General features: G+C 35.6%; 2 protein-coding genes and 1 long non-coding RNA gene across 3 annotated transcripts in view; 2 read left to right on the top strand and 1 right to left on the bottom strand.

Annotated features, from left to right (window-relative positions):
* The window catches only part of LOC129479583 (caspase-4), a 28348-nt gene extending 21853 nt beyond the window's left edge, over positions 1 to 6495 (top strand). The window contains exons 6-9 of the mRNA XM_055272944.2: positions 362 to 505; positions 1852 to 1961; positions 4222 to 4325; positions 6108 to 6495. Of these exons, the coding sequence (XP_055128919.1) occupies positions 362 to 505; positions 1852 to 1961; positions 4222 to 4320 (353 nt within the window). The 3' untranslated portion in view covers positions 4321 to 4325; positions 6108 to 6495. The remainder of the gene's footprint in view (positions 1 to 361; positions 506 to 1851; positions 1962 to 4221; positions 4326 to 6107) is intronic.
* The window catches only part of LOC134736032 (uncharacterized), a 54003-nt gene that overhangs the window by 21793 nt on the left and 5241 nt on the right, over positions 1 to 26969 (bottom strand). Inside the window, exons 2-4 of the long non-coding RNA XR_010119715.1 lie at positions 20850 to 21002; positions 1461 to 1556; positions 704 to 889 (exon numbers count right to left, since the gene is read on the bottom strand). This is a non-coding gene — a long non-coding RNA (uncharacterized lncRNA). The remainder of the gene's footprint in view (positions 1 to 703; positions 890 to 1460; positions 1557 to 20849; positions 21003 to 26969) is intronic.
* Positions 9399 to 25401, top strand: LOC129478567 (inactive caspase-12-like). The gene is given in 6 exon segments (XM_055270093.2): positions 9399 to 9738; positions 20814 to 21048; positions 21643 to 21792; positions 24806 to 24915; positions 25304 to 25334; positions 25337 to 25401. Coding segments are annotated over 6 exon segments (720 nt in total). The 5' UTR covers positions 9399 to 9609.

The raw sequence follows: 26969 nt of genomic DNA, 5'->3' as shown, positions 1-26969 counted from the left end.
TATAATCCCAACACTTTGGCAGGCCAAAACAGGAGGATGGCTTGAGGCCAGAAATTTGAGACCAATTGTCTCATAGCTCTTGGGAGCTATTTTTCAAAAGAAAACAGAATTTTTTTTCTAGAAAATCTTAAATTCAAGATGATTTCACTATCAGTAGGCACATTGTTGAATGACACTGGAGAGAAAGAAAAGTGGTGTGTGTGTGTGTCTCTGTGTGTGTGTGTTTCTGCGTGTTTGTATGTGTGTGGGTCTGTATGTATGAAACTAGTAAGAATGAACATTCAAAAAGAACAAGGTGGGCAACTGTGATAGCCATTCTGTGGGAGGCACAGCAGTGTGCAGAAAGTTAATGTCTCCACAGCAAACCGTGGGGAACTGTGGGTCAGAGACTCTCCAGCATCCTTGGAAGTGGCCTCTTCACAGTCACCTGAGAACCTGGAGGAAGATGCTGTTTACAAGACCCACGTGGAGAAGGACTTCATTGCTTTCTGCTCTTCAACGCCACGTATGTATCTTTCAGTGGCAGTAAGGGATTTGTGGGCCTGAGGCCACCTTTGAATGAATCTAGAAAATCAAGAATCCCTATGAAACAATGATCTGATCGAATGTTGTGTGCTCTCCACATATTTTACATGATCTTATGTGTGCTGTGAGAACAGATTCCTAAAGCAAACCGATACATGGAAACCCATTCACCACTCACCATTTAAACATATGATGAATTCTGTTTTTTTATTAAGCCCATTTAACATTTTACATAGTGTTTTTATGGATTCCAGGAATGGCTTCTCTTTCTCAAATGATCAACTTCAAGTCTTCTTCTCCATATTTCTCATCTGATTCTACAATGAGCAGTACCATTGCATGCCTTGCTAGAACTGTGGATACCCTTTAAAACAAGTAGAAAATGATAGGGTGGGGCTGATTAGGTCTAATCTCAGGGAACACTGGTTAGTATTTCATGTCTAGGTAATTATCTTAAGGAGTGTACATTTAATTGTTTTTGATTTGTATATTTTTAAATCTTATTTTTTAAAACCACTTTATTGAGGTATGATTGGCATACATAATGGTATATATTTAGTGTATACAACTTAATGAGTTTGGAGCTATGTATGTACTCCTGAAATCATCACCACTATCTATGCCATAAACATATCTCTCTTCTCCAAAAGATTCTTACACTTCTCTGTTTATTATTATCATCATTCTGTGATTGTGTGTGAGAAGTATACTTAGCATAAAATCTACTCTCTTAACAAATTTCAAGTACATAATACAATGTTGGTTACTACTACTGGCACCATCCTGTACAGTAGATTTTTATCACTTTTTTCATCTTCTATCACTGAAACTTGTCATGTGTTTATCTACTTTTGTTTACTATATGGTGAAAGATGGTGTGGCATAATCTGCAAACAGCTTTGGATCCTGGTGGCAATTTTTTGTTGCTTACTCACTGTGGGAACATGGGGAAGTTCCTTCATCTTTCTGTGCTTCATTTCTTCCTCTGTAAAGTGGGATAATTACAGTTATTTCTCAAGCCCCTATGAAAGCTGAGAGAATGAACATGAGTTTTGTAGTAGAAAGTCAATCCCAAGAATCAAAATTTATTCAATACACAATCTCTTGCAATGCTTATAAACTGCAACTTTTGATCATCTTTTGCTAGGTTTTCTGTTTACTTTCTGTCGAAAGTGAGTAAATGTCAGGTTGTAAGTGCTTCCTACAAATCTGTAAAGATAATTCCCAAGCTATGCTTTTCTTTTTAAAAACGTTCTCAAAACAAAAATATGAACAAAAACATAGTGAAAGTCATAGCCCAAGGCATACCCATCTGTATCATTATAGATAACGTGTCCTGGAGAGACAGCACAATGGGCTCTATCTTCATCACACAACTCATCGCATGCTTCCAGAAATATTCTTGGTGCTGCCACCTAGAGGAAGTATTTCGGAAGGTAAGTGTCTTTCTTTTCTAGTTATTCATTTATTTCTTCAGGAAGAATTTGTCATGATTCACCTTTTACTTCACAATAACAATCTTTGTCAGGGAAGTGAAAGTAGACAGATACCTAGTTTCTGTCATTCAGTTGTTTAAAATATGGCTAAGGAAAAGACAATTCCAATATATCCCAGCAGAAGATCAAAGTAAAATAAAATAATATCAACCATAAGCTTTATGTTATGGACTATAATTTCGTAAGTTTTAGAGAAGGAAAAGTATTTTGAAATAATTTTTATTTCTTAATTTATTAAATGAATAAAGTCTGGGGGGTCTGCTAGGTCATGGATTTCCTCCTGGTGACAGGGGTAAATGAGGCCTACATGATGTAATCCTATCTAGGACTCACATTTTCGTGGGAGATATGGATACTGAAAATGTGGGTTAACAAACAAATATGTGCTTACAGACTGTGATAGGATCCATAAAGACATGTGAGCGGGAACAAAAAAGAAGTCATTCTTTCAATAAAAAAGTGCAGAAGGAAAGGTTTGCTACTTCTTGCCCAACTTGGGACATTCCTTATTCCCACTACTTCCTACGTTATTTTTCTCCATAGCTCGTACCTCCACCCACTCAGCATATATTAATAGTTTATATATGTGTCTGTTATTTTACTTTTATTTACTCACTAACATGCAAACTTCATGATGGCTGGGATTTGCTCAGCAATTCAACAAACCTGGCATGTAGCAGATATTCAATTAATAATTATTGAATAAATAGATGCATAAATACATAGATAAATGCACCCTCTTGTTTAAAGAGAAAATGGGATTGGTATTAACACAGAATAGTATAATTATTAATAAAGTAAAAATTGTAGAGAACAGTAAAACTCCTACGGGAAAAGAAAGATACACCTCTAGCGTTTTGAGAAGAAAGCCATCCAGAACCAGCACAGTCACTCATTCCTGTAATCCCAGCACTCTGGGAGTCCGAAGGAGGGTGGAGTGGCTTGAATCCAGGAATTTGAGGCCAGCCTGGGCAACATGGCAAAACCCATCTCTACAAAAAATACAAAAATTAGCCGGGCATATTGACTTATTGACTGGAATCTGTAATCCGAGCTACCTGAGAGCTGAGGAGGGAGAATCACTTGAGCCCAGGAAGCGGAGGTTGCAATGAGCTGAGATTTCACCACTACCCTCTCGCCTGGATGACAGAGTAAGACCCTGTCTTAAAAAAAAAAAAAAAAAAAAGTAATGAAAGAAGAAGAAGGAGGAAGAGAAGGAGGAGGAAATGCAGCATAAATTGAGACAGAGTTCCTGTGAATAGAGATCTAGGAAGTTAAATCTTTTAAATCTTCTTGGATAATTGGGAGTTAGACATTGTACTTTCAAGGATGTTCATGGAAAAAGGAACTGAAATTTCTGGATTTAGGATAAGTAGACTTACCAATTAGTTGATGCAAAAAAAAAACTACAAGATCAGCTTGGTGGTGGAGATATGAAAGTTGTTCAGTGTTTGGGTCTTAAAGATAAGATGCTGGGGCTGGGCACGGTGGCTCATGCCTGTAATCCCAGCACTTTGGGAGGCAGAGGCAGGTGGATCATGAGGTCAAGAGTTTGAGACCAGCCTGGACAACATAGTGAAATCACCTCTCTACTAAAAATACAAAAAAGCAATTAGCTAGGCGTGGTGGTGGGCACCTGTAATCCCAGCTACTTGGGAGGCTGAGGCAGGAAAATTGCTTGAACTGTGGAGGCGGAAGTTGCAGTGAGCCGAGGCTGCACCATTGCACTCCAACCCAGGCGACACTGCAAGACTCCATCTCAAAAAAAAAAAAAAAAAAAAAAAAAAAAAAAAAAAAAAGAAAGATAAGATACTGGGATTTAATTCTCCTTCAATCGAGGAATCAGCCTTGGTGAGCATTGAAAGTACAGAGTCCTTCCTTATCCAGTTTTCATGAACAATTTTCAAGGGATAACTTATTGTCAGAACTGTAGGTCAGAAATGGAAAATAGAGGAAATGGATGTTGAAAGACCTCGGATTAGACATGAGGTGTTTATTTTGATGTAAAGAGTACAGTCTGACATGGAATGTCAATTCTAAGAGGTAGGGTACAATGTTAAGGAGTTAGAATGCCCATGGGCTTGGTTCTACGAAACCTGCAAGCTCACTTCATTCCAGGTGTTGTCTGGTACATGGTGAAAGATGCTTTCTGAGACTTGAAAAGAGTCGTATCTCATCTACAGCCTATTTTCTTTTTCAGGTACAGCAATCATTTGAAACTCCAAGGGCTAAAGCCCAAATGCCCACCATAGAACGACTGTCCATGACAAGATATTTCTACCTCTTTCCTGGCAATTGAAACTGGTTAAGTATTGAGAGTTGTTGGTGGTGTGTGAAATAAATGAAAGAGTGATATTGGTGGTTAAGTCCAATGACAAATGACAGCTGAGTACTTGGATGGTCAAATTGGTGTTTTTGTTGATATAGTCTGGTGATTATCTGCTACTTTTTTCTGACTTATGTGCATTTGGATTCCTCCAACTCTACAATTAATCAGGCAATCAATCAATCAAGCAGGTAAGGAAAACCACAGCAGAATGTGATAATGAAAAACCAAGGATAGCAATTATTAAAATAGAAATATGCTCATGCTTCCATTACTACTTATATTCATTTATCTCTCATAGTCTGTCTTTCTCTTTTATTCCCCTTTCTTACACACATACACACACACACACACAGAGAGAGAGAGAGAGAGAGAAAGAGAGAGAGACACACTAAGTAGCCAAACATTGCATCAAACCCTAAGCAAAACAGAGTAAATAAAGGAGCTAACTCTGGAGAAAGCAGCATTTTGATCCTCTGAGTGAGGATGTCACAGCAAATACCACATTACTGACATCCAGGTACCATTACCAGATGGTACAGAATACATCCTACACTGTAGAGTTTGTGTTGATCCAGGCTCCGGTTCTCAGACTGTTCTCACAATGCAGATCACCAATCACTCAGAGTTGGCTTTTGAATCCTCAATCACCGTTCAGAAGTTCCTTCAAGCTCCCATGTAACTTTTGTTATTATTTTGACCAAAATGTTATAGAATGAGTACATTGAGTCTGGAAAACATGATTACTTTCTTCACTCATAATAGCTTTATTTAACACTAGATTATAAGGCTATTATCAATCTCCCTCTAAGATACATACTTAAAATTATATTTTATAGTGAAATGTATAAAGTTGTTCTCAATACTTCCAACATTTACCACATAATTTTTACTCTTGGTTTCTGACACTTCAGTCACAATATTGCATCATTTCAGCATAACAGCTTTCAGGGCCTAATCCATCCGATGGGGCTACATTTGGACATTGAATTTTTTGTTGACTAATATTTGCCAACATTAACTGTGCACCAGGTTTTGTTCTAGATGCTTGGAATATGTCGATTAACAATGTAAATAGATTTCTTACACTCAGAAAGCTTATATTCTAGTGAGTAGAAACAGACTCTGAAGACACAAAGTGGTAAATATATCACAGGCCAGAGAGCAAAAAAAGATAAAAGGAAAAATAAAGGAAGACAAAGGAAAACACAGAATGATGGATGCTGTACTCCTATAGATATTTCACTCAAAAGCTTTTCTTGAAATAATGAAATCAGAACAAAGAATGGACAGAGTTGGGGAGTGAATAATGTGGTTCTTATGCAGGAAAATTGTCCCAGCACAGAATACAGCCAGTGCAAACGCCCTGCAGTAGAAATGCACTAAACATGTTTAAAGAACTGCAATGAGACAGTGTGACCAAAAGAGAACGTGAGTGGAGAAAATGGCAGAGACAAATTAGGAGAAGCAGTGAGAAGCCAGATCACGTGGTTCTATGTTATCACATGGTAAACCTTTAAAAATTATTATCTGAGCAAGACAGGAAGCCGTTCTAGTGCTTTAGAAAAAAGAAGTAATATGCTTTAAATTAGGTTTTACAAAGATCACATTTTGGTGAATAGACTAAGATGTCACAGATGGAAGTCAAGGGAAGTGGCAAAAGCACATGGAAGAAGATGCAAGAAGAATCTTGATGAGGGATGGGATGAAGGCAGCAAGGGGTGATCATCTTGACATTCTGTTTTTTCTCTCCCCTGCAGGAAGCCACAAGCAGCCCAGCCCCCCTTTATCAACTTCAAGGAGCACCTTCATTAGTACAGCTTGCATATTTAACATTTTGTATTTCAGTAAAAGTGAAGAAAAACGAACTGTGTCTTTTTCTAATAGAGAATATAATCTCAATGAAAATGGTGGGTGAGTGGAAATGAAGTGGAGGAAGCTAACTGGATTTTCGAGCTTTATGGCTCATGAAATATCTATACTTGGCTGATGAAGAAAACTGACTGTGACTTATCCCCAACAATAGGATGAAAGAAGATGTTGCCGAAAACTATAGTGAGATACTGCCTCATACCCATTTGAATGACTCCCATCAAAAAAAACCCCAACAAACAGAAAATAAAAAGGGTTTGCAGGGATGTAGAATAATTGGAGTCCTGTGCTCTATTGGTGAGAATTTCAAATGGTACAGCCACCTTGGAAAACAGTATGGTAGTGCCTCATAAAATTAGAAGTAGAGTTACCATATGCTCCAGAAACTCCACCTATAGGTACATAACTAAAGTAATTGAAAGCAAGGTCTCAAAGATATATTTACACATCCGCATTTATAGCAGCACTGTTCACAATATCTAAAATGTGGAACTATCCAATAACTGATAAATGGATAAGCAAAAGGTGGTATATACACATAATGGAATTTTATTCATCCTTAAAAGATAAGGATGTTCTGACATTTGTTACAGTATGGATGAACCTTGACATTATGCTATGTGAAATAAGGCAGCAATAGAAAAACACATACTGTATGATTTCACTTATATGAGGTACCTAGGGTATCAAATTCATAGAGACAGGATGTAGAATGGTGATGGCCAGGGACTGTGGGGAGGAGGAAATGGGGAGTTATTAGTTAATGATATAGAATTTGAGCTTTGCCAGATAAAGAGGAATTCTGAAGGTAAATGGGGGTGACAGTTATATGACATTATGAATGGATTTAGTATCAAACACTACATTTAAAAATGTTAAGATGGTCAATTTTGTGGTATGTATTTTTACCACAATAAGACATTGGGGAAAAAAGGGATAATTGGAGGTGAGAAAAGATGGAGTAAATTGCACCCGGGAAACTCTGATCAACTTACACAGAAGAGAATTAAGCTACTGTGCAAAACTGATGAGAGAAGAAATGAGAGTAAAGTATATTATTTATTATTTCAAAATGAATCAAGGAAATAATCGGAAATCACACCACCATCAAATATTATGTAGAACAGGAGAGAGATTTGGCAGTGTGAATGAGCTATATTTCATTTTTCATATGAGGCAGTTAACCACTTTCTACTGTGATAAATCTTAGCAAAACTAGGGGTCCAACCATATATGTCTTTTTCTCTCCCATACTGTTCATCAAACTGAGTTGGGCAACTTTACTTTCACACACCTGTGATGCCTCAGGAGCCACCTTGACATACACATGTCAAGAAAATTATTAATTCTATATCTGAAGATACCTTGATTCCACTTTCACCATACAAAGCAGAGACCAAAGATGTCACTCACAGATACTCTATTCTGCCTTAGCTGTTAAATAACTGTCTAGTCATTCATGTGAAGACCCTCTTGTTTCCCAAGGGATGTGCATGGTTTCAAGTGACTTACATCTTGAACAGGACTTATTATCAATCAGTCAAGTGTGTGGAAAAAAAATTCAGTAGAGAGTATCCAACACATTGGGGTAAAGTTCTTCAGAGAAGGTGAGGCTATTTCAATGTCCGTCTTTCTTTAGGTCCACCATTTGGAAATTACCTTAACACACAAGACTCTCAAGCAGTGTTTTCTCCCTTCCTAGGTAATGGTGCTTCTAAAAAAAAAATAGCGTTCTTTGAATTCCCATCTTCCTTGATATTAATTACATAGGATAAACCCAGGGTGGGAGGGCTATGGGTAATTCTCATAGATTGACGATATTATTTTTTCTCTTCTTAATCTATTCTGCTTCCACAGAGGCTATTCCGATAGTTTCACTACTCCTGTGTGCACATCTATATGAACAAATTTTGAATTTGTGTATTAAATGCTGATTACCCACTTAAGTCTCAGACTTTACAATTCAAACGTTTACTGAACATATTCACTCACATCTCCCAGAGACGCCTTTGTCTGAACATTCCCACAGCTGAACGTGCCATTTTCTCCCATGCTGCTTCTCTTTCATTTTCTCCCATCTTGGTTAATGATGTCACCATTACTAGTTATTCAAACCAGAAACCCGAAATTCATCTTGAGCTCTTACTTCTCACTCACACCCAACATTCAAGCTTTTGTCAAGTTTATGGATTTATTGTTCAAATTTGGATCTCTCTCTCCATTTCTACTTCTACTACTATATTTCAGAGCCCCTATTCCTGAAATGCCGTATAATTCTATACCATAACTTTTACTACATGTTTTGGTAATTTAAAAAATAAATTCAGTTTCCCCCATTGGACTTTAAGCTTTAAGATAAAATTTTAAAATGTCTGACTTATTCATAGGTATGCTTTCATCTAACAGTTGGTTGCCCATAAGGTGTATTCAATAAATACTTGTTAAAAGAACACTTCACCAAATAATTTCATTAGAATTAATATTACTTTCTAGGCTACTAGAAAAAATAATAATCACACGCCAACTGTATTCCGTACCCTGTTCTATGGACTAGATAGAGAAAAATGAACAAGACAAACAACATTCCCATTTTTATTGCACTCACATGAATATATAAATCATTAAGGAATAGATAATTAAAAATATGTATCCTGAAATTAAAGCATTCCAATAATTTAGGGATATAAATGAAATTACACACACCTGTATGCATTAATGCAGGATGTTTTAAAAAGGTGAAACATTTATAATGGCTCATGTTAGAAACTTATTTCTCATTCATGAAAATTCTAAAATCATCCTTCTTTTCTAATGGGAGCTCTTCTCAAAGGGCTAACCCAGATGCTTAGACTACTTCTATTCTATGGCTCTGATAATCTGCAACACAGCAATGCTAAAATAACTGATATGTACTAAGAAGGAATTCTGAAGGTTGGCATGAAGGCTCATTAAAACAATGTCTAATGATTACTATCATGACTAATAAGTAAATAAACAGGCAAACATATATTTTTTAAAGAAACATTTAATTAAGTACTACTCCCATTAAATTTGATCCTAGTGTTTGAATCTTTTGAAATAAACTTATATCGTAAATATTTTATCTCACATGTTGATTGTTTTCTGGGTGTTTAATTATGCATGGCCTTGAAAAGTTCTCTATGTTTTTGTCTAAAATATTTGTAAAAATGCTGATTCTAAGATACGAAAGTAGATGCCTGTATTGCACCACTGGAAATCTCCTCTGGCTTGGAATGTGTTCCATTAGCAGTGAATTCACTCAATGGTATTAATGACTAGATCAGGATTGTCCTCCTAAGAATGCACCTCTTCCTTTATGGATTCACACATGGATGACGCTGTAAGGAACACAAAGTGGGATAGAGAAGAATGCCATTATCCAGGAGGAATGCCATTCTTCCTGGGAGGGTCAGAGCTGAAGTTGATGTCAGAGATATAAAGACGCTGGTGGAAACTCTGGGGTACAGCGTGGATGTGAAAGAATATGTCACTGCTTCAGTAAGTTTTGTCATACATAGAGACAATCGTAATGGCTTTCCTATTCTTAAATAATGTTAGAAAACTTAGTTGTATGACCAGGAAATGTAACCTCTTGATAATCTAAAATCCAAACTTGCCAATGGAGGATTCTGGATGCTACATGTTCCTTTATAATGTAAGAGTCATTCAGCAAGAGCCTGGTATAACTTAACTGGGAAATGTTTTATTAACTCAATAATGCCACCTTCTCTCTATAAGAAATCTCAGGATGATTTCTGTAACACTCTCTTTACTTTTCTCTAAATTAAGACTAGAATTTTCCTTGCCACTTCATTGTTTGTCATGGAATTCCTTAAGAAATCCCTTAGGTATTTATTTATTTGATTAGCCATGATAGTGAATCTCATAGTGCAAAATCAGTAGTATGGATCTCTTTCAGGACATGACCACAGAGCTGAAGGCATTTGCTCATTGCCCAGAGCACAAGACCTCTGACAGTACCTTCCTGGTGTTCATGTCTCATGGTATTCAGGACGGATTTGTGGGAAGAAGTAGTCTGAGCAAGTCCCAGATCTATTAGAAGTCAATCAAGTCTTTCAAATATTGCATACCAGGAACTGTCCAAGTTTGAAGGACAATCCCAAGGTGATCATCATCGAGGCCTGCCGTGGTGGTGAGTGCTGATGTCTTTAAGAACACCAGACATTAAAATACTTGACTTCATCTGTATGCATCCAGGATTTTTCCATTTCTTTATGTTTGCTGCTTAATGTGAAAGAACACATACTGTCAATACACAATAATGTGGCTTCTGTGAATTGTATTGCTGGTTGGTAGATGTTTGTTCCATATTTGTATTAGTCAGCATTCTCTAGAGGGGCAGAACTAACAGGAGATATATACATATATGGGATTTTATTGGGAAAATTGACTCATGTGATCACAAAGTGAAGTCTCACAATAAGTCATCAGCAAGCTGAGGAGCAAGAAAGTCAGTCCGAGTCCCAAAACTTCAAAAGTAGGGAAGTCAACAGCGCAGCCTTCAGTCCATGGCCAAAGGCCCTAACGTCCCTGGCAAGTCTCTGGTGTAACTCCAAGAGAACAAACGCTGAAGAACTTGGAGTCTGATGTTCAAGGGCAGGAAGCATGCAGCATGGGAGAAACATGGAGACTGGAAGACTCAGGAAGTCAAGTCCTTCCAACTTCTGCCTCCTTTATTCTAGCTGTGTTGGCAGCTGAGTAGATGGTGCCCATCCAGATTTAGGATGGGACTCAAATAGTAATCTCCTTTGGCAGCACCCTCACAGACACACCCAGGAACAATTCTTTGCATCCTTCAATCCAATCAAGTTGACATTCAATAGTAACCATCACAATATTTAAATTTGAGACTTTGATGTTTGAATATTGTTGGAATTTGAGGATTAGAAAAGGTAAAATTTGTTGAAAAAATTGTTACTGGGTTGTATGTGTTTAGGGGTATGTGAATAAATGATAGAGCGAACACATTAATAAATACAATTGAACACAGGTTAAGAGAAGAATGTGGTTCTCTTGGCAATTGCTAGTCGTAGAAGACAAATCTTGTATTTCCTGAGAACCGTGGGGTTGTGTGGCTAAAAGATTCAACAGAAGCCTCTGGAAACACAAGCTGACCGAATCTAGAAGACTTTCAGGATGATGCTATTAAAAAAGCCCACGAAGAGGAGGATTTTATTTCTTTCTGCTCTTTTACACCAGATAATGAGTTTCTACACAGGATATCTTTGTTGGGGTTATCAATACAGAAACACACACCCACCCACTGGAGCACAGATACTGGTGTTGACTTTAGATAACATTTTTGAAAACCAACTCAAGCTTTGCTCCAAGTTATACACTCAGTTCCCTTTATCCAAGGAGACCACATATATATATATATATATAAAATATATATAATATATTTTATTTTATTATATATTTTATATATATTATGTTTATATATATTATATATTATATATATTATATATATTAAATATATATATAATATATAATATATATTATATGTATTTTATATATAATATATATTTTATATATTATGTTTTATATATTATATATTTTATATATAATAGATATTGTATATATTATATATTTCATATATATTATTATATAATAGATATTGTATATATTATATATTTCATATATTATTATATAATATATTTTATATATTATTGTATAATATATATTTTATATATATTTATATATTATTGTATAATATATATTTTATATATATTTATATATAATTGTATAATATATATTTTATATATATTTTTATATTTCATATATATTATTGTATAATATATATTTTATATATATTTATATATAATTGTATAATATATATTTTATATATATTTTTATATTTCATATATATTATTGTATAATATATATTTTATATATATTTTTATATTTTACAAATATTTATATATTTTACATATATTATTATATTATATATTATATATGTTTATAATATATAATATAATAATATATGTATATGTTATATTATATTATATATATTATATTATATATATTCACTGAATTAGTAATCATTGAATTCCTCTACAGTACAAAACATTTTCCTCAAACTGTGAGCAATAATAGAGAATTCAGTGGAAAATGATCTATGGTGGAGTACATTAGAATCTGACTCCACATCGGAAAGGTCTGCAATGTTGGCATCATTCAGCAGTCCAATTTGCCCAGACATCAAGTATTTATAAGACAGTGGGAGCAGAGGGCAGAGAAGCAGAAAAACAAGCAACGCACATTTGGGTCCTACCTTAAAGTGGGTTTTACCTAGAAGTATGAAGTACATAAAACAGAATATATCTGAATAATTCCAAATGTAAGCTTTGGTGTAAGAAACTTGCTTTTATAGACTGACACAGCCACTTAGTCCTTGGTAAATTAATTTCATTTATTTAGCTTCTCTGGGTTTTCTTTGAGTTCCTTACTAATAGATGTGAATATAAATATCATTGTTCTAAGGATATAATGAGTTAATGTAGGCAAAATATTTAGCATGGTCCAGAGTAAAGAAGGTGTTAAACAACTGCTATCATTAAAGACGTTTCTACTTTGTAACTTAACTCAGTTAACTTCCTTATCAAGGTTTAAATAAAAGTCATTTGAATCTTTTCATTCACCATGTTTGGCAGTTTCCTGGGACTTGCATTCTCTTGGTCACCTATGGCCTGAAGGTCTTGGCTCTGCTCATATAGTTAAATTACATATTATCTATAATGAGATGCCCTCCCTCAGGAGACAGACTGGTTCCACATTGTGCTGACCATATCCTAAGGTAGAATTAACTTTTTCCATGATCAAAAACGATACCACACAAAAGACCCAAACATTTCTAGCTTCAGTGTAATGAGTAGACTTTAATATTAGATGGAATTGTTCTTTAAAATCATTTGATCCCATCCTTCCATATGACATTTGCCTCTGTCTTTGTAGCCCTTTGTTGGTCCACTGTTTTCTCAACATCAATCTTGCTGGTTTCTGTCTCTTCTTTTCTTTCACTATTTTTTACTCCTCCTTTCCAGATGACTATCAGAAACTCCGATTTAGTTATCTATAACTCCAATATTACACCTAGCTCCACATTCCACTGTGTAAATTCCAACCACATCATGGTGCTGTCCTGAAGAAAAATAACCACCTACTTCCTTAATTTCACAAAATATTTGCAGAGACACCTGTCTCCAATTTATCTCTTACCTACTTTATTTAACTGGAACAAGACTTAGTTAAAAACCTTCCTTTAATTGTGATAGACATGGTTCTATATAGAATTTTAATTTCTTATTCAATATATTATATTATCATTACCATTGACTAAAAGATTGGATTAAAAATGTGTCCATGGTTATACGCAGAGCTATTGCCATTATTTTTCCCTCACACCTTCCATTGTATAATATTTATATGCCTTCATTACTTCTGTGTCAACTATGTAATAAATTAATTCTTCTTTTTCAATATTTCTGTTGTCCATGAGAACTTTTTTCCTCCAATATTATGTATTTCTTCCCTAATCAACCCTTTCTAGATTTTCACTTTTGTTCTGTTGTACCATTTTTGTATTTAGTTAAAATTTTGTGTAAATATTTTTGGTGAATATTGTTTAATTCTAATTAAAATTATTTTTGATGTTGATAAATTGAGAAGCTATTAATAGAATTATACTGTAGAGATTGAGTATTACATATCCTATATTATTCCATACACTTGTGATGCTTCAGACATCCTTTGTGTATGAATTATTATCCTCCCCTTTATAGATGAGGCAATTGCATTTCAGAGCTCATAATTAACTTAAATCACAGTTAGTAAATATCAGTCTTGAAATGCACATTTAGGTATGTCTTTTCCATGGACCAGTCACTTTCGTCTGCCCCATTTTACCTTTCTCTTACTCTCTATTAAATTGATGACTTCCTGAACTCAGGGAATATGCTACTCTAATATCTGCACCACATACAGCACACTTGTCAAATATCAGTAACAATATACTCACTGAATTTTGAATATATTCACTAGAAATATAATCCAGTGTATAGAAAACAAAGTGAATTCCATTGCACGTCTTAGCTGACTTAGAAAAAAAACAATATTTCTTCTTTTTCTTCAGGCAAGAGCCAGTCTTGGGATTTGTGATGCGGTTTATTCACAGATGTTTCTTGCCAACACTTCACAAGTGGCTTTTTACTCTGACACTTATCAAACATTGGCAAGAATATCCCTTATCCAGTGACAAGGAGGATATTTTCTGAAAGGTGGGCTAAAGATGCTTCTACCACTTGACTACCCTGCATGCTAGACTATTGCAGTTGGAAACATAGAAAGCAGATCTGGCCTGCCCTGAAGAGATGGAATGAATGGTCTGTAATTTACCTGTATCCCTCATGGCTATCAGATCCAGAGCAGATTTTAAAAACCCTGGGGATGGTCATTCAATGCATAGATATGCATGTTGCAACGCTTGTTGCAGGTGCAAGTACTTTTTTATTTTTGTTTTTCATTTTGCTGTATTTGTTGCAGTTTTTCTGGCTAAAGATTCTACACCAGAGCAAAGGTCTACAGACTCTCTCTTTTTAGGTCTGATTTTCATTTGAGCTTCCAGATTGTAGGGCACAGATGCTCATTACGGAGTGACATTGCCAAGATATTTCTATCTCTTCCTAGGACATTAAAAGAAGTAGGCTGTATGAATGCCTGTGGGCCGATGTGTATGTGTGTTGCAGGGTTGAAGAGGTTGGAGAGGAGTACTGAAACTCCATTCTGGTCAAGGTGTCTAGCCCTAAATGTGGTTATTCCTCATCCAAAAATTCAAAATCCAAAATTCTCCAAAACCTAAATTTTTTCCCATTACCTCCCACATGTTTTAATTGAAAAGTTACATTAAGAGGTACATGTGCACTTTTGTGACCTGAGAATATTGCATGGTGCTGGGGTTTTGGTGACAATTGGTCCTGTCATCCAAGTCGTGAGCATAGTACCCAATAGGTAGTTTTTCAACCACTGTCTTTCTATCTCCTTCCTTCCTCTAGTAGACCCCAGTGTCCATTGTTTCCCATCTTTCTATCCATGTGTACCCAGCGTTTAGCTCCCACTTATAACTAAGAACACACAGTATTTGGTTTTCTGCTTCTGAGTACATTTGCTTAGGATAATGTCCTCCAGAAGCATTCATGCCACTCCAAAGGATATGATTTCATTCTTTTTATAACTGTGTAGTATTCCATGTTGTATATGCACCATATTTTCTTGTCCAATCCATCTTTGATGACACCTAGATTGATTCACTGTCTTTGCTATTATGAATAGTGCTGTGATGAATATATGAGTGCATGTGTCTTTTTGAAAGAATGAGTTATTTTCTTTCGGATATATGCTCCATAAGAGGATTCCTAGATTAAATTATAGTCCACGTTGTTTTTTTCTCTCTCTCTTTAATTTTCAATTTTAGGTATATATTTATGTGTATACACATAACATATTTATGGTTTACATGAGATATTTTGATACAGGCATGCAATACATAATAATCACATCATGAAAAGTGAGGCATCCATACCTCAAGTATTTGTCTTTTGTATTACAAATAATTCAGTTATGCTCTTTTAGCTATTTTTAAATGTAGAATTAAATTATTATTGACTTTAGTCACCCTGTTTTGCTAGAAAATACTAGGTCTTAATTCTTCTTTTTAACAGTTTTTGGAGGAATTAACCCTCCCCAATTTCCCTGCACCCCACGCTACGCTTCCTAGCCTCTGGTAACCATTCTTCTTCTCTATATGAGTTCAATTATTCTTCTCACTGAGTTCAACTATTTTAACTTTTAGTTCCTACAAATAAGTGAGAACATGTGATCTTAGTCCTTTTGTGCCTCACGTACTTTACTTAACCTAATGACTTCCAGTTCTATCCATGTTGTTGCCAATGACTGAATCTCATTCTTTTTTATGGCTGAATAATATTCCACTATGAATAAGTACCACGTTTTCTTTATTCATTTATCTGTTCATGAACACTTAGTTGGCTTCCAAATCTTGGCTATTGTGAATAGTGCTGCAATATTCATAGGAATGCAGATATCTCTTTGATATACTGATTTGATATACTGATATCTCTTTGATATACTGATTTGATATACTGATATCTCTTTGATATACTGATTTTCTTTCATAGGAATGCAGATATCTCTTTGATATACTGATTTTCTTTCCATACTGAGTGTATGCCCTGCAATGGAATTGCTAGATCACATGGTAGCTTATTTTTAGTTTTCTGAAGAACCTCTAAACTGTTCTTTATAGTGGTTGTACTAACTTACATTATCCCCAACACTGTATGAGGGTTCCCTTTTTCCACATCCTCGCTAGCACTTGTTATTCCCTGACTATTAGATAAAAGCCATTTTAGCTAGCATGAGATAATACCTTATTGTAGTTTTGATTTGCATTTCTCTAATGTCGTGCGCCTTTTCATATACCTGTTTGCCATTTGTATGTCTTCTTTTGAGAAATATCTACTTCTTTTGGCCATTTTTAAATCATATTATTAAAATCTTCTCCTATAGAATTGTTTTAGCTCCTTATATATTCTGGTTTTTAATGCCTTGTCAGATGAATAGTTTGCAAATTTTTTTCCCATTCTGTGGGTTCTGTCTTTACATTGTTGATTGTTTCCTTTGCTGTGCAGAAGGTATTTAACTTGATATAATTCCATTTGCCCATTTTTGCATTGGTTGCCCATGCTTCCGTAGTGTTACTCAAAAAACCTTTGCCCAGTCCAAAGGACTGGAGAGTTTCTCCATTTTTTGTTATAGTTCCATAGTTTGAGGTGTTTAAGTCTTTGATTCATTTTCATTTTATTTTTGTATATGGCAAGAGTTGGGGGTCTAGGCTCATTCTTTTTCATGTGGATATCTAGTTTCATTTTTCAGCACCATTTATTGAAGAGACTGTCCTCTCACCAACGTATGAATATTCTTGGCACCATTGTCAAAAATGAGTTCACTGTGGACGTATGAATTTATCTCTGCGATTTGTAACCTGTTCCATTTATTTACGTGTCTGGTTTTCTGCCAGTACTATGACATTTTGATAACTACAGCTCTGTAGTGTAATTTAAAGTCAAGTATTGTGATTCCTACAGTTTTGTTCTTTTTGCTCAGGATAGCTTTGGCTATTTCAGGTCTTTTGTGGTTTCATATATGTTTTAGAATTTTTTTTTTTTATTCTGTGAAGAATGTCAATGGTATCTTGATAAGGCCTGCATCGAATCTGGAGATTGCTTTGGGTAGTATGAACATATTAACAATATTGATTCTTCCAACCCACAAACAAGGAATTTTTAAATTTTTTTCACATCTTCTTTAATTTCTTGCATTGATGTTGTATAGTTCTCATTGTGAGGGTCTTCTACTTCTTTGGTTAATGTAATTCCTAGGTATTTAATTTTATTTGTAGCTATTGTAAATGAAATTTTTAAATTTCTTTTTCATATTGTTTACCATTGGCCGATAGAAAAGCTACCAATTTTTGTAGATTGATTTTTGTACCCTGCAATCTTACTGAATTTGTCTATCGGCTATCATAGTTTTTTGGTGGAGTCTTCAGGTTTTTCCAAATATAAGAACACATAATATGCAAACAAGGATAATTTGACTTTTTCCTCTCCCATCTGGATGCCCTTTATTTCTTTAACTTGTCTAATTGCTCTGCCTAGAACTTCCAACGCTATGTTGAATAACAGTGTTGAATGTGAGCATCCTTGCCATGTTTCTGATCTTCGAGGAGAGGTTTTCAGTTTTTCCCTGCTCAGTATACTACTATGTGTGGGTCTGTCGTATATGGTTTTTATTATGCTGAAGTGTTTCTTCTCTACCTGTTTTTTTTGAGAATTTTCATGATGATGACATTTTTAATCATGTCAATCGATTTTTCAGAATCAATTGAAATGATTATATGTTTTTTGTTCTTTCTTCTGTTGATACAGTGTATTATATTACATTGATTTGCATATGTTGAAGCATTTTTGCATCCCTAGGATAAATCTGACTTGGTCATGAAGAACAATTTTTTAATGTGTTGTTGAATTTTGTTTGCTAGTATTTGCATCACTATTCATCAATCATATTGGCCAATAGTTTTCTTTCTTTTTTTTAATGTATCTCGGTTTGGTTTTTGTATCAGAGTAATACTGTACTTGTAGAGTGAGTTTGGAAGTATTTTTGGCTTCCCTGGCAGTCCTGCTTTAAGTTCTTTTTTTTTTTTTCAAGCTATTTTAAGTTCTGGGGTACATGTGCAGGATGTTCACATTTGTTACAAAGGAAATGGTGGTTTCCTGCTGAGATCAACCCATCACCTAGGTATTAAGCCCAGCATCCACTAGCTCTTCTTCCTGATGCTATCCCTTCCAGTGAGCCCCTCACAAGCCCCAATGTGTCTTGTTTCCCTCCCTGTTGTACATGTGTTCTTATTGTTCATATCCCACTTATAAGTGAGAACATGCAGTTTTTGGTTGGTTGTTCCTGTGTTAGTTTGCTGAGGATAATGGCTTCCAGCTCCACCCATGTCCATGTCCCTGCAAAGAACATGATCTCATTCCTGTTTAGGGCTGAAAGTATTCCATGGTGTATATGTACCACCTTTTCTTTACCCATTCTATTATTGATGGGCATTTGGGTTGATTCCGTGTCTTTGCTAGTGTGAATAGTGCTGCAATGAACATATGCTTGCATATATCTTTATAATAGAATGATTTATATTTCTTTGGATACAAAAATCTCCAAACTACTTTCCACAGTGGCTGAACTAATTATTCACATTATTTTCAGCACCACAGTGCAATCAAAGTAGATCTTAGGATTAAGAAGTTCACTCAAAACTGCACAACCACATGAAAACTGAAAAACCTGCTCCTGAATGACTACTGGGTAAATAACTAAATGAAGGCAGAAATAAAGATGTTCTTTGAAACCAATGAGAACAAAGACACAAGGTACCAGAATTTCTAGGACACACTTAAAGCAATGTGTAGAGAGAAATTTGTAGCACTAAATGCCCACAAGAGAAAACAAGAAAGATCTAAAATCGACACCATAACATCACAATTAAAAGAACTAGAGAAGCAAGAGCAAACAAATTCAAAAGCTAGCAGAAGGCAAGAAATAACTAAGATCAGAGCAGAACTGAAAGAGATAGAGACCGAAAAAAACCCTTCAAAAAAGCAATAAATCCAGGAGCTGGTTTTTTGAAAAGATCAACAAAATTGATAGACCACTAGCAGGACTAATAAAGAAGAAAAGAGAGAAGAATCAAATAGACGCAATAAAAAATGATAAAGGGGATATCACCACTGATCCCACAGAAATACAAACTACCATCAGAGAATACTATAAACACCTCTATGCAAATAAACTAGAAAATCTAGAAGAAATGGATAAATTCCACGACACATACACCCTCCCAAGACCAAACCAGGAAGAAGTTGAATCTCTGAATAGACCAATAACAGGCTCTGAAATTAAGGCAATAATTAATAGCCTACCAAAAAAAAGAAGTCCAGGACCAGACAGATTCACAGCCGAATTCTACCAGAGGTACAAAGAGGAGCTGGTACCATTCCTTCTGAAAATTTCCAATCAATAATTCCAATCAACAAGCTGCTTCCCCCCGCCCCCCGCCCCTTTAGACAGTTTTCAACCTCTTAATTCACAGCTGCAAGAGCAAGATATATGATATTATAGGAATTATATTTTCTCCAGAATAGGATCCCCTGGATTTTAGCCTTCTCTAATGCACAATCTTATAGCATATGAGTATGTGTGTGTGCGTGTGTGTGTATTTAGATAAATTCTACGTAGCAGAGTTTTAGTAAAATCATTGGGTCTTTCTGATGTTCACAATCTGGGAGACAGCTACTACTTGATGGTCTGCATAAGACAAAGCTCTGCACCCTGAAATGTCTGATACCTACAGAATTATCTTGTGAGATTTTTATAGTGTCAATAGCAAGTGTCTTAATGTAAAGGCAGGTATGGGGGAACAAATCACACACACACAAATATGTAATGAAACAGTAGTGTTTCTAGCTCTATTTTGCAAAACTTTAGAGAGACTATTTTAAACTAACTTTCTGCTGTTCCATAGTGAATGAATTTCATATTTTTATTATTTGTCATTTTTTATCTTTTTAAATAAAAATTTACAGAAACACCATTGTTAAACAGCAAAGTGGCCTTATCAGTGTCTTGTCATCTCACTTGGCCTTCATTTTACTGCATCTCTCAGCATCTTCAGAAACCTAAGGTTTTACAGAAAACCACTGGGCAAGATACTACATAAAAACCCTACTAGCTTTAATATTCTATCCAGCTAAATTTTCTAGTTTTATGTCAGAACACTATTTATCTTACAATCCCATTCAGTCTAAACCATCTGATTCCTTAGTACTGGTTCATTTTTGTGAACTCCACCTATTTGAGTACAAACTACATACATGTGGAGATTTCCTCGATAGTGACTCAAGGGTCTCTTTCAGGAAATGGAAACAGCACTAAGGCAGTTTGCTGCTCACCCAGAGCACCAGTCCTCAGACAGCACATTCCTGGTGTTTATGTCACATGGCATCCTGAATGGAATCTGTGGGACTAAGCACTGGGATCAAGAGCCAGATGTTCTTCACGATGACACCATGTTTGAAATTTTCAACAACCGTAACTGCCGGAGTCTGAAAGACAAACCCAAGTTCATCATCATGCAAGCCTGCAGAGGCAATGAGTCTCCAATTAGAAAGCTGTAAATCTTGATTTTGAGACTCCCGGGAGTAGCTGTGCACTTTTAAAAATTAGCTTGGCGTTTATACTTCATTTTCCTAGGGATGGGCAAGAGAAACAATATTTCAGTACTACTCCTAGGTCCAGTGCACTTCGAAATTGTATTAAGTCTGTACCATTTTTTAAAGAAACTGTAAGTAGAATAATTGGAAACATCCCAATCATCTGGGACTATGTTGTCAACATGGTTGTTCTAAACTCAAGTGGGTTCTGTTTTGTTCCCAGTAAGTGAGGCGGTATTTCTAGTAGTAAGGTACTTGCATTTTTAAGTAATGCCATGATAAAATGTACTTCGGTAAAGATATCATTGTAAAAGAGAGAGTCTGTGTGTATGCATATGCATATGTGTATGTGTGTGCATATGTGTGTGCATATGTGTGTGTATATGTATGTCTATGCATATGTGTATGTGCGTGTCTATGTGTATGTGTGTGTATATGTGGATGTGTGTGCACATGAGTATGTGTGTGTGTATGTGTATGTGTGTGTATTTATAAATATCTCTTCTTTAATAAGACATAATGTCTCTCCCAGATGGTGCTGGGATTTTTTGGTTCACCACTGACAGTGGAAAAGCCAGTGCAGACATACGTGGTCGGCTCTTGCAAGGTAACTTCTGTAATGATGCTGTTACAAAGGTTCATGTGGAAAAGGACTTCATTGCTTTCAAATCTTCCACACCACGTAAGTGATTTCAGAGAAAATAATTTCTAAATTTCTTAGTAGGTTTCTAGATAGTAGGCTTGGCTATGATCATGTCTTATCACCGATAAGAGCATTACTTCTCTAATTACTAGGATATTTTAGGTGGAGAAAAGATTTAAAATGCTGAGACTTTCATAATTAGAAAGCTATAATCTTGATTTGGGAAGAAAAGTTCAAAGTTACCAGGACTTTGGAAGGAATTTGGTGAGCATCGAGACTTGGAATAATGTAACTACAAAAAGTGAGGCATTATTTGATTTTGTTTTTAGAATGTAGCAACGACACAGGAAAGTATCATTTTCTCACAGTGTAGCCCCACAGTCACTTACCAGCAATTAAAGAAGCCAACCACTGAAACCATTATACTTGCTCCACACATCCCAGTAACTCTTGACCTATTATTATTAATCTAGCTTCAGGAAATTAGTTAACATTTAAATGCCTAAATGTTAACTAATTTAGGATAATGACGTCAATGAATAAAAAAATCAGTCCTTTGGCAGGAAAGTCATAATACAATGGAAAAACAGAGAATATTCTTGACTGCTCATGGTCAGCATTGCAGGAAATCTCTTTAACAATCATCCACAATATTATTCTATCAATGATTTGGATAACAGGAGCAATTTTTAAATACCTCCTTTGCACAGTTCACAGTTCTAAAGGCTCTAATTCAGGGATTTCAAATTTTAATGAACATAGAAATCACTTGATTTCTTATTCAGTAGTTTGCTTATTCAGTAGATTTCTTATTCAGTAGGTCTGGGGTAGGGCCTGACTTTCTGCCTTTCTTAAAAGCTTTGTTGTGATTAGGGCTGTTGTTTGTGGCTGCATGTGAGCACTGAGGGACTAGAGGACACTCTGAGTCCAGCCTGGGGAATAAACAACTAGATTAGCTTCCCTCCTATTCATGTAATGTATTCGAGTTTTAATAAGATTTTATTTGAAAAATAAGTTCTACACTTACAGCTGTTGAAGGAAGTTAAAGAGATATATAAGGCCTGGTACAAATTTTGAAAGTATACTTAATTTAGTTGGGGAAATACAATATAATATGCAAAATTGTTTCTTTCTCCTTCCTTCCCTCCTTCCTTCCTTCCTTCCTCTCTTTGTTTCTTCTCTTTCTCTTTCTTTTTCTTTCTCTTTCTCTCTCTTTCCCTCCCTCCCTCCCTCCCTCCCTCCCTTCCTTCCTTCCTTCCTTCTTTCCTTCTTTCTTTTACATGTAATTGTGTTCTAGGCCTGGGCTTGGTGCAGGACATACGATGCACAATTAAATCAGGTATGGTTACTGAACTTCATGGAGTTTACAGCCAGAAAGGCAGGCACTAACTGCAGGAAAAACACAGTTATAATATAAGAAGAATAAATAATAATTGTCAACTCTGGTAAAAGCCTTAAAAAATATGTGTTCACATTTGAGAAATGAAGGAGTTAACAAATCAAGGGTAAGAGAGGAACTTTTTAGACAGGAAAGCCAGTGCATATGGAGAACTTACAAACGAGGAGCTTAGGAGAGGGGGCTGGGTGGCTGGAACACAGCGTCAGGAGAGATGCTAGTGGAGAGGCTAGAGAGTGAGGCAGGCACTGAAACACCTGAGGCCTTATATGGTCCTTCATACTAATAGTAACAGGAAATTCTAGTAGGCTGTAAGCAATTAAATGATAAGATCTTTGTTTTTGAAGATCATTCTGGAGGTTCAGTGTGGAATAAATTATAGTACAGCAAGAGTCGATATATGAGGACAGGTTAAATGCTAGCACAATACTGCCATCCATAGATGATACTGATAGTCTTAGGATGTAATAAGTTGTTGTATCTAAGAAACAATTAGTATACAAAAATAATATGACTAACCACCCGGTGGTTTGGTGAATATAGGTCAGGTGAACAAGAAGGTGTGATAGAAGTGACTCCAGCATGCAAGTAAATGGTGGGGCATTAATTAAAATGGGAGTTTTGCAGGAAGTTTTGAGGTGCTTTGGCATATTTTAAGATGAAAGGAAGAGTAGAGAGCTGCACAGTTGTATATTTCAGAGGAGAGATTTGCATTTGGGATAAAATTTTGAGAGATGCTGCCCTAAGGATAATATTTAATATCCTAAAAACGGATGAAATCATCTAAGAATTGAGAAACACATGAGAAGAGGCCTTGAAATGGAGGTTAAAATTACACTAGAGTTCAATATTAGAGAAATAGGAACCAGCAAATTTGACTCACAAAGTAGAATCAGAGAATAAGAAGGCACACAAGGAGTATGCATTGTCAGACTTTGATGTGAATGAAAGATCAGATGAAGTTGAGGCTTGATGAATGACTATTAGATTTAGTAACTTGGAGGTCATGGTGACCTTGGGGAAAGCCAGTTGGCAAAGTTAATGTTAGGTATAGGAAGGAGAAGCCTGATAAGAGTGAGCAGGATAAGGGAAATGGAATGGTGAATATAGACAGAATTGGAATTTTGACTTTAAAAAGTAAGGAGAAATCAGCAGCTGGTGGCAAATAAAGTAGTAGTTAGAGAAGTATTGCCTTTTTTTCTTAATTATAGGAGCAACTTGGTCATATTGAAATGGTAAACAGAAGCAGTCATAGAAAATATTTTTATACAACATAACAAAAAGTGCAAAAATATATGGTATGAAACAAGTCAGGATGACACTCCCAGAATCAAGGAATGTCAAGGCTGTATTATTTTTCTGTTGTGTAGTTAGTGCTGAAAGGACTTACACTCTTTTCCACTACTTGCAAACCCAGAGGATATCACTTCGGTCTAGCCTACTAGAAAATCAAGGGGATTTATGAGTGACTAGGGTCCATGATGGCTGTTTCTGGGACTGCTATGGAAGCTGGAGGTCCATCTTTATTTAGTATTGGCTTCCCTCTCTTCTCCAAAGCAACAAAATCAGATTTTTTTCCCAAAGTTATGGCTCCAGGAGTCTTCAACATGTATAAAAGATCACATCCTCCAATATTTTGATGCCTTTTATTTGCAGATAATGTTTCTTGGAGGCATGAAATAAATGGCTCAGTCTGCATTTCCCACATTATCTACTACTTCAAAGAGTATTCTTGGAGTCATTATCTAGAGGAAATTTTTCGAAAGGTAGGGTCTTCTTTTATTTTCAATGTTATGCCCCAGAAATCTTTGGAGAACCATTTGTGAATTTTTATAGGAAATCCCAAAGCTCTTAATTCATCTTGACAATCCTTCCTGTACTCCAAGTTTATTCAAAGATGGGGTCTTCCAAAATGCTACACAGAACCAGTGTGGGTTTTCCCAATAACCTGACTCTGATAGCTTTGCTCACCCAGGGAATTCTTTTTAGAGTAACAATTCATTTGTGTATGTGCTATATCTAAGGAAAAGCTAAAAATATCTTCTGTTTACATTACCTAGCTACAGCCTTAATACACACCATGAATTTTCTCACTCCTGAAAGAGTCAGGTTTTCCTTTTAGAACATCTCTAAAGGCTTTCTTTACTACTTTAGGTTCAATGTTCGTTTGAGACCCCAAATGTACTGACCAGTTGCCCACCATTGAAAGACTATCCATGACGGGATATTTCTATCTCTTTCCTGGGAATTAAAACTCATAAGAAGCAACTCAGGTAAGTATATTCTAGAAGTGGATTTGGGTGCTCCCTGCTCAGTCTATTTAGAAAGTCTGGATAGAATGGAGAATAATGATGGCATGTCAGCTGCCCACTAGTTATAGAGGCTCGTGTTATTTGCCTTTTCTTAGTGACCCCCAGTGAAACCCTGGTTTTATATGACATCAGTCATAGTACAATGGTTGTACAAGTAATGGTAGCCCAATAGTGGTCAGCTAGAAAATCCTTTATGTCTAATTTCTCTCAAGGAACTACTCAGCGAGTGGGGAATATTGGATTCTGAGGTATGCAGAAAGTAAAGTCATTGGAAATGTGATGTGTAGCCAGTGTTTGTCTCTCTTCACCCAAAAGTCAGTTTTTCTGAGTCATGTTCTCTCTTTGTGATGAGGCTTTCCTGTACCACATGTCTGACTACCTGCTAAATCTATGCTGAGGCAATGAGACCCTAGTACAGATCTTCCCATTTGGGGATGACAGGTCCATAGCCCTCTTGTAAAAGTACTTCTCACAGTAGACACTAGTTATATTTACATCTTACTGATAATAGCCAGATTACTCATGTTCTTTTCCTCTACTTTCTCTAGGAAAATGAAGGCATTATGGTGTCTATGAATCTGCTATTAGAAAAGGTCAATTTTTGATTAGGAATATTTTTATACCAAACTGCTCAGCTGTCCACCTTTTGCAAATACCAGGCTAAACTCAATCTCATATTTTTGCTGAATTAATGCTTAATAAATTTTTATTATAAAATTGTGCTTTTCTCATTTTGTCATAAAGTAAGGCATGCTTATAGGAGAAAAAATTAAGTATTAAAAATCATAAAAAAGAAAAAATTAATGAAGAAATAATCATTGTCAGCCTTTTTAAAACTATTCATAAAAATTCAAGTTATTTTATATAGCTTATTTATTTTGTATATCCAATTTTGTGTCCTTTTATTATATTGTTATAACATTACTACTAGTAATAAAACTGTCCTAAATATAACTTTTAAGTTTATAATATTCGTCAGGTATATATAGTACATACTATTTAAGTTTCACCTGACTTTTAGATGTTGATTTCAATATTCATTTATTTTATTTTATTTTTGTTTATTTCAATAAGTTTTGGGGAATAGATTGTGTTTGGTTACATGAATAAGTTCTTTTGTGGTGATTTATGGTGCACCGACCACCCGAGCAGTGTATGCTGTACCTAATGTGTAGTCTTTTATCCCTCAACCCACTCCCACCCTTTCCCCTAAGTCCCCAAAGACCATTGTATCATTCTTATGGCTTTGTGTCCTCACAGCTTAGCTCCTACTTATGATTGTGAACATACCACGTTTAGTTTTCCATTCCTGAGTTACTTCACTTAGAATAATGGTCTCCAATTCCATCCAACTTGATGCAAATGACATTATTTAATTTCTTTTTATGGCTAAGGAGTATTCCATGGTGTGTATATATATCACATTTTCTTTATTCACTTGTTGATTAATGAGCATTGGGCTGGTACCATATTTTACAATTGCAAATTGTGTTGCTATAAACATGCAT

This window comes from Symphalangus syndactylus, chromosome 3 (assembly GCF_028878055.3).
Source record: "Symphalangus syndactylus isolate Jambi chromosome 3, NHGRI_mSymSyn1-v2.1_pri, whole genome shotgun sequence".
In the NCBI taxonomy this organism is placed as follows: Eukaryota; Metazoa; Chordata; class Mammalia; order Primates; family Hylobatidae; genus Symphalangus; species Symphalangus syndactylus.
This window is presented reverse-complemented; position numbering and strand designations above follow the sequence as displayed.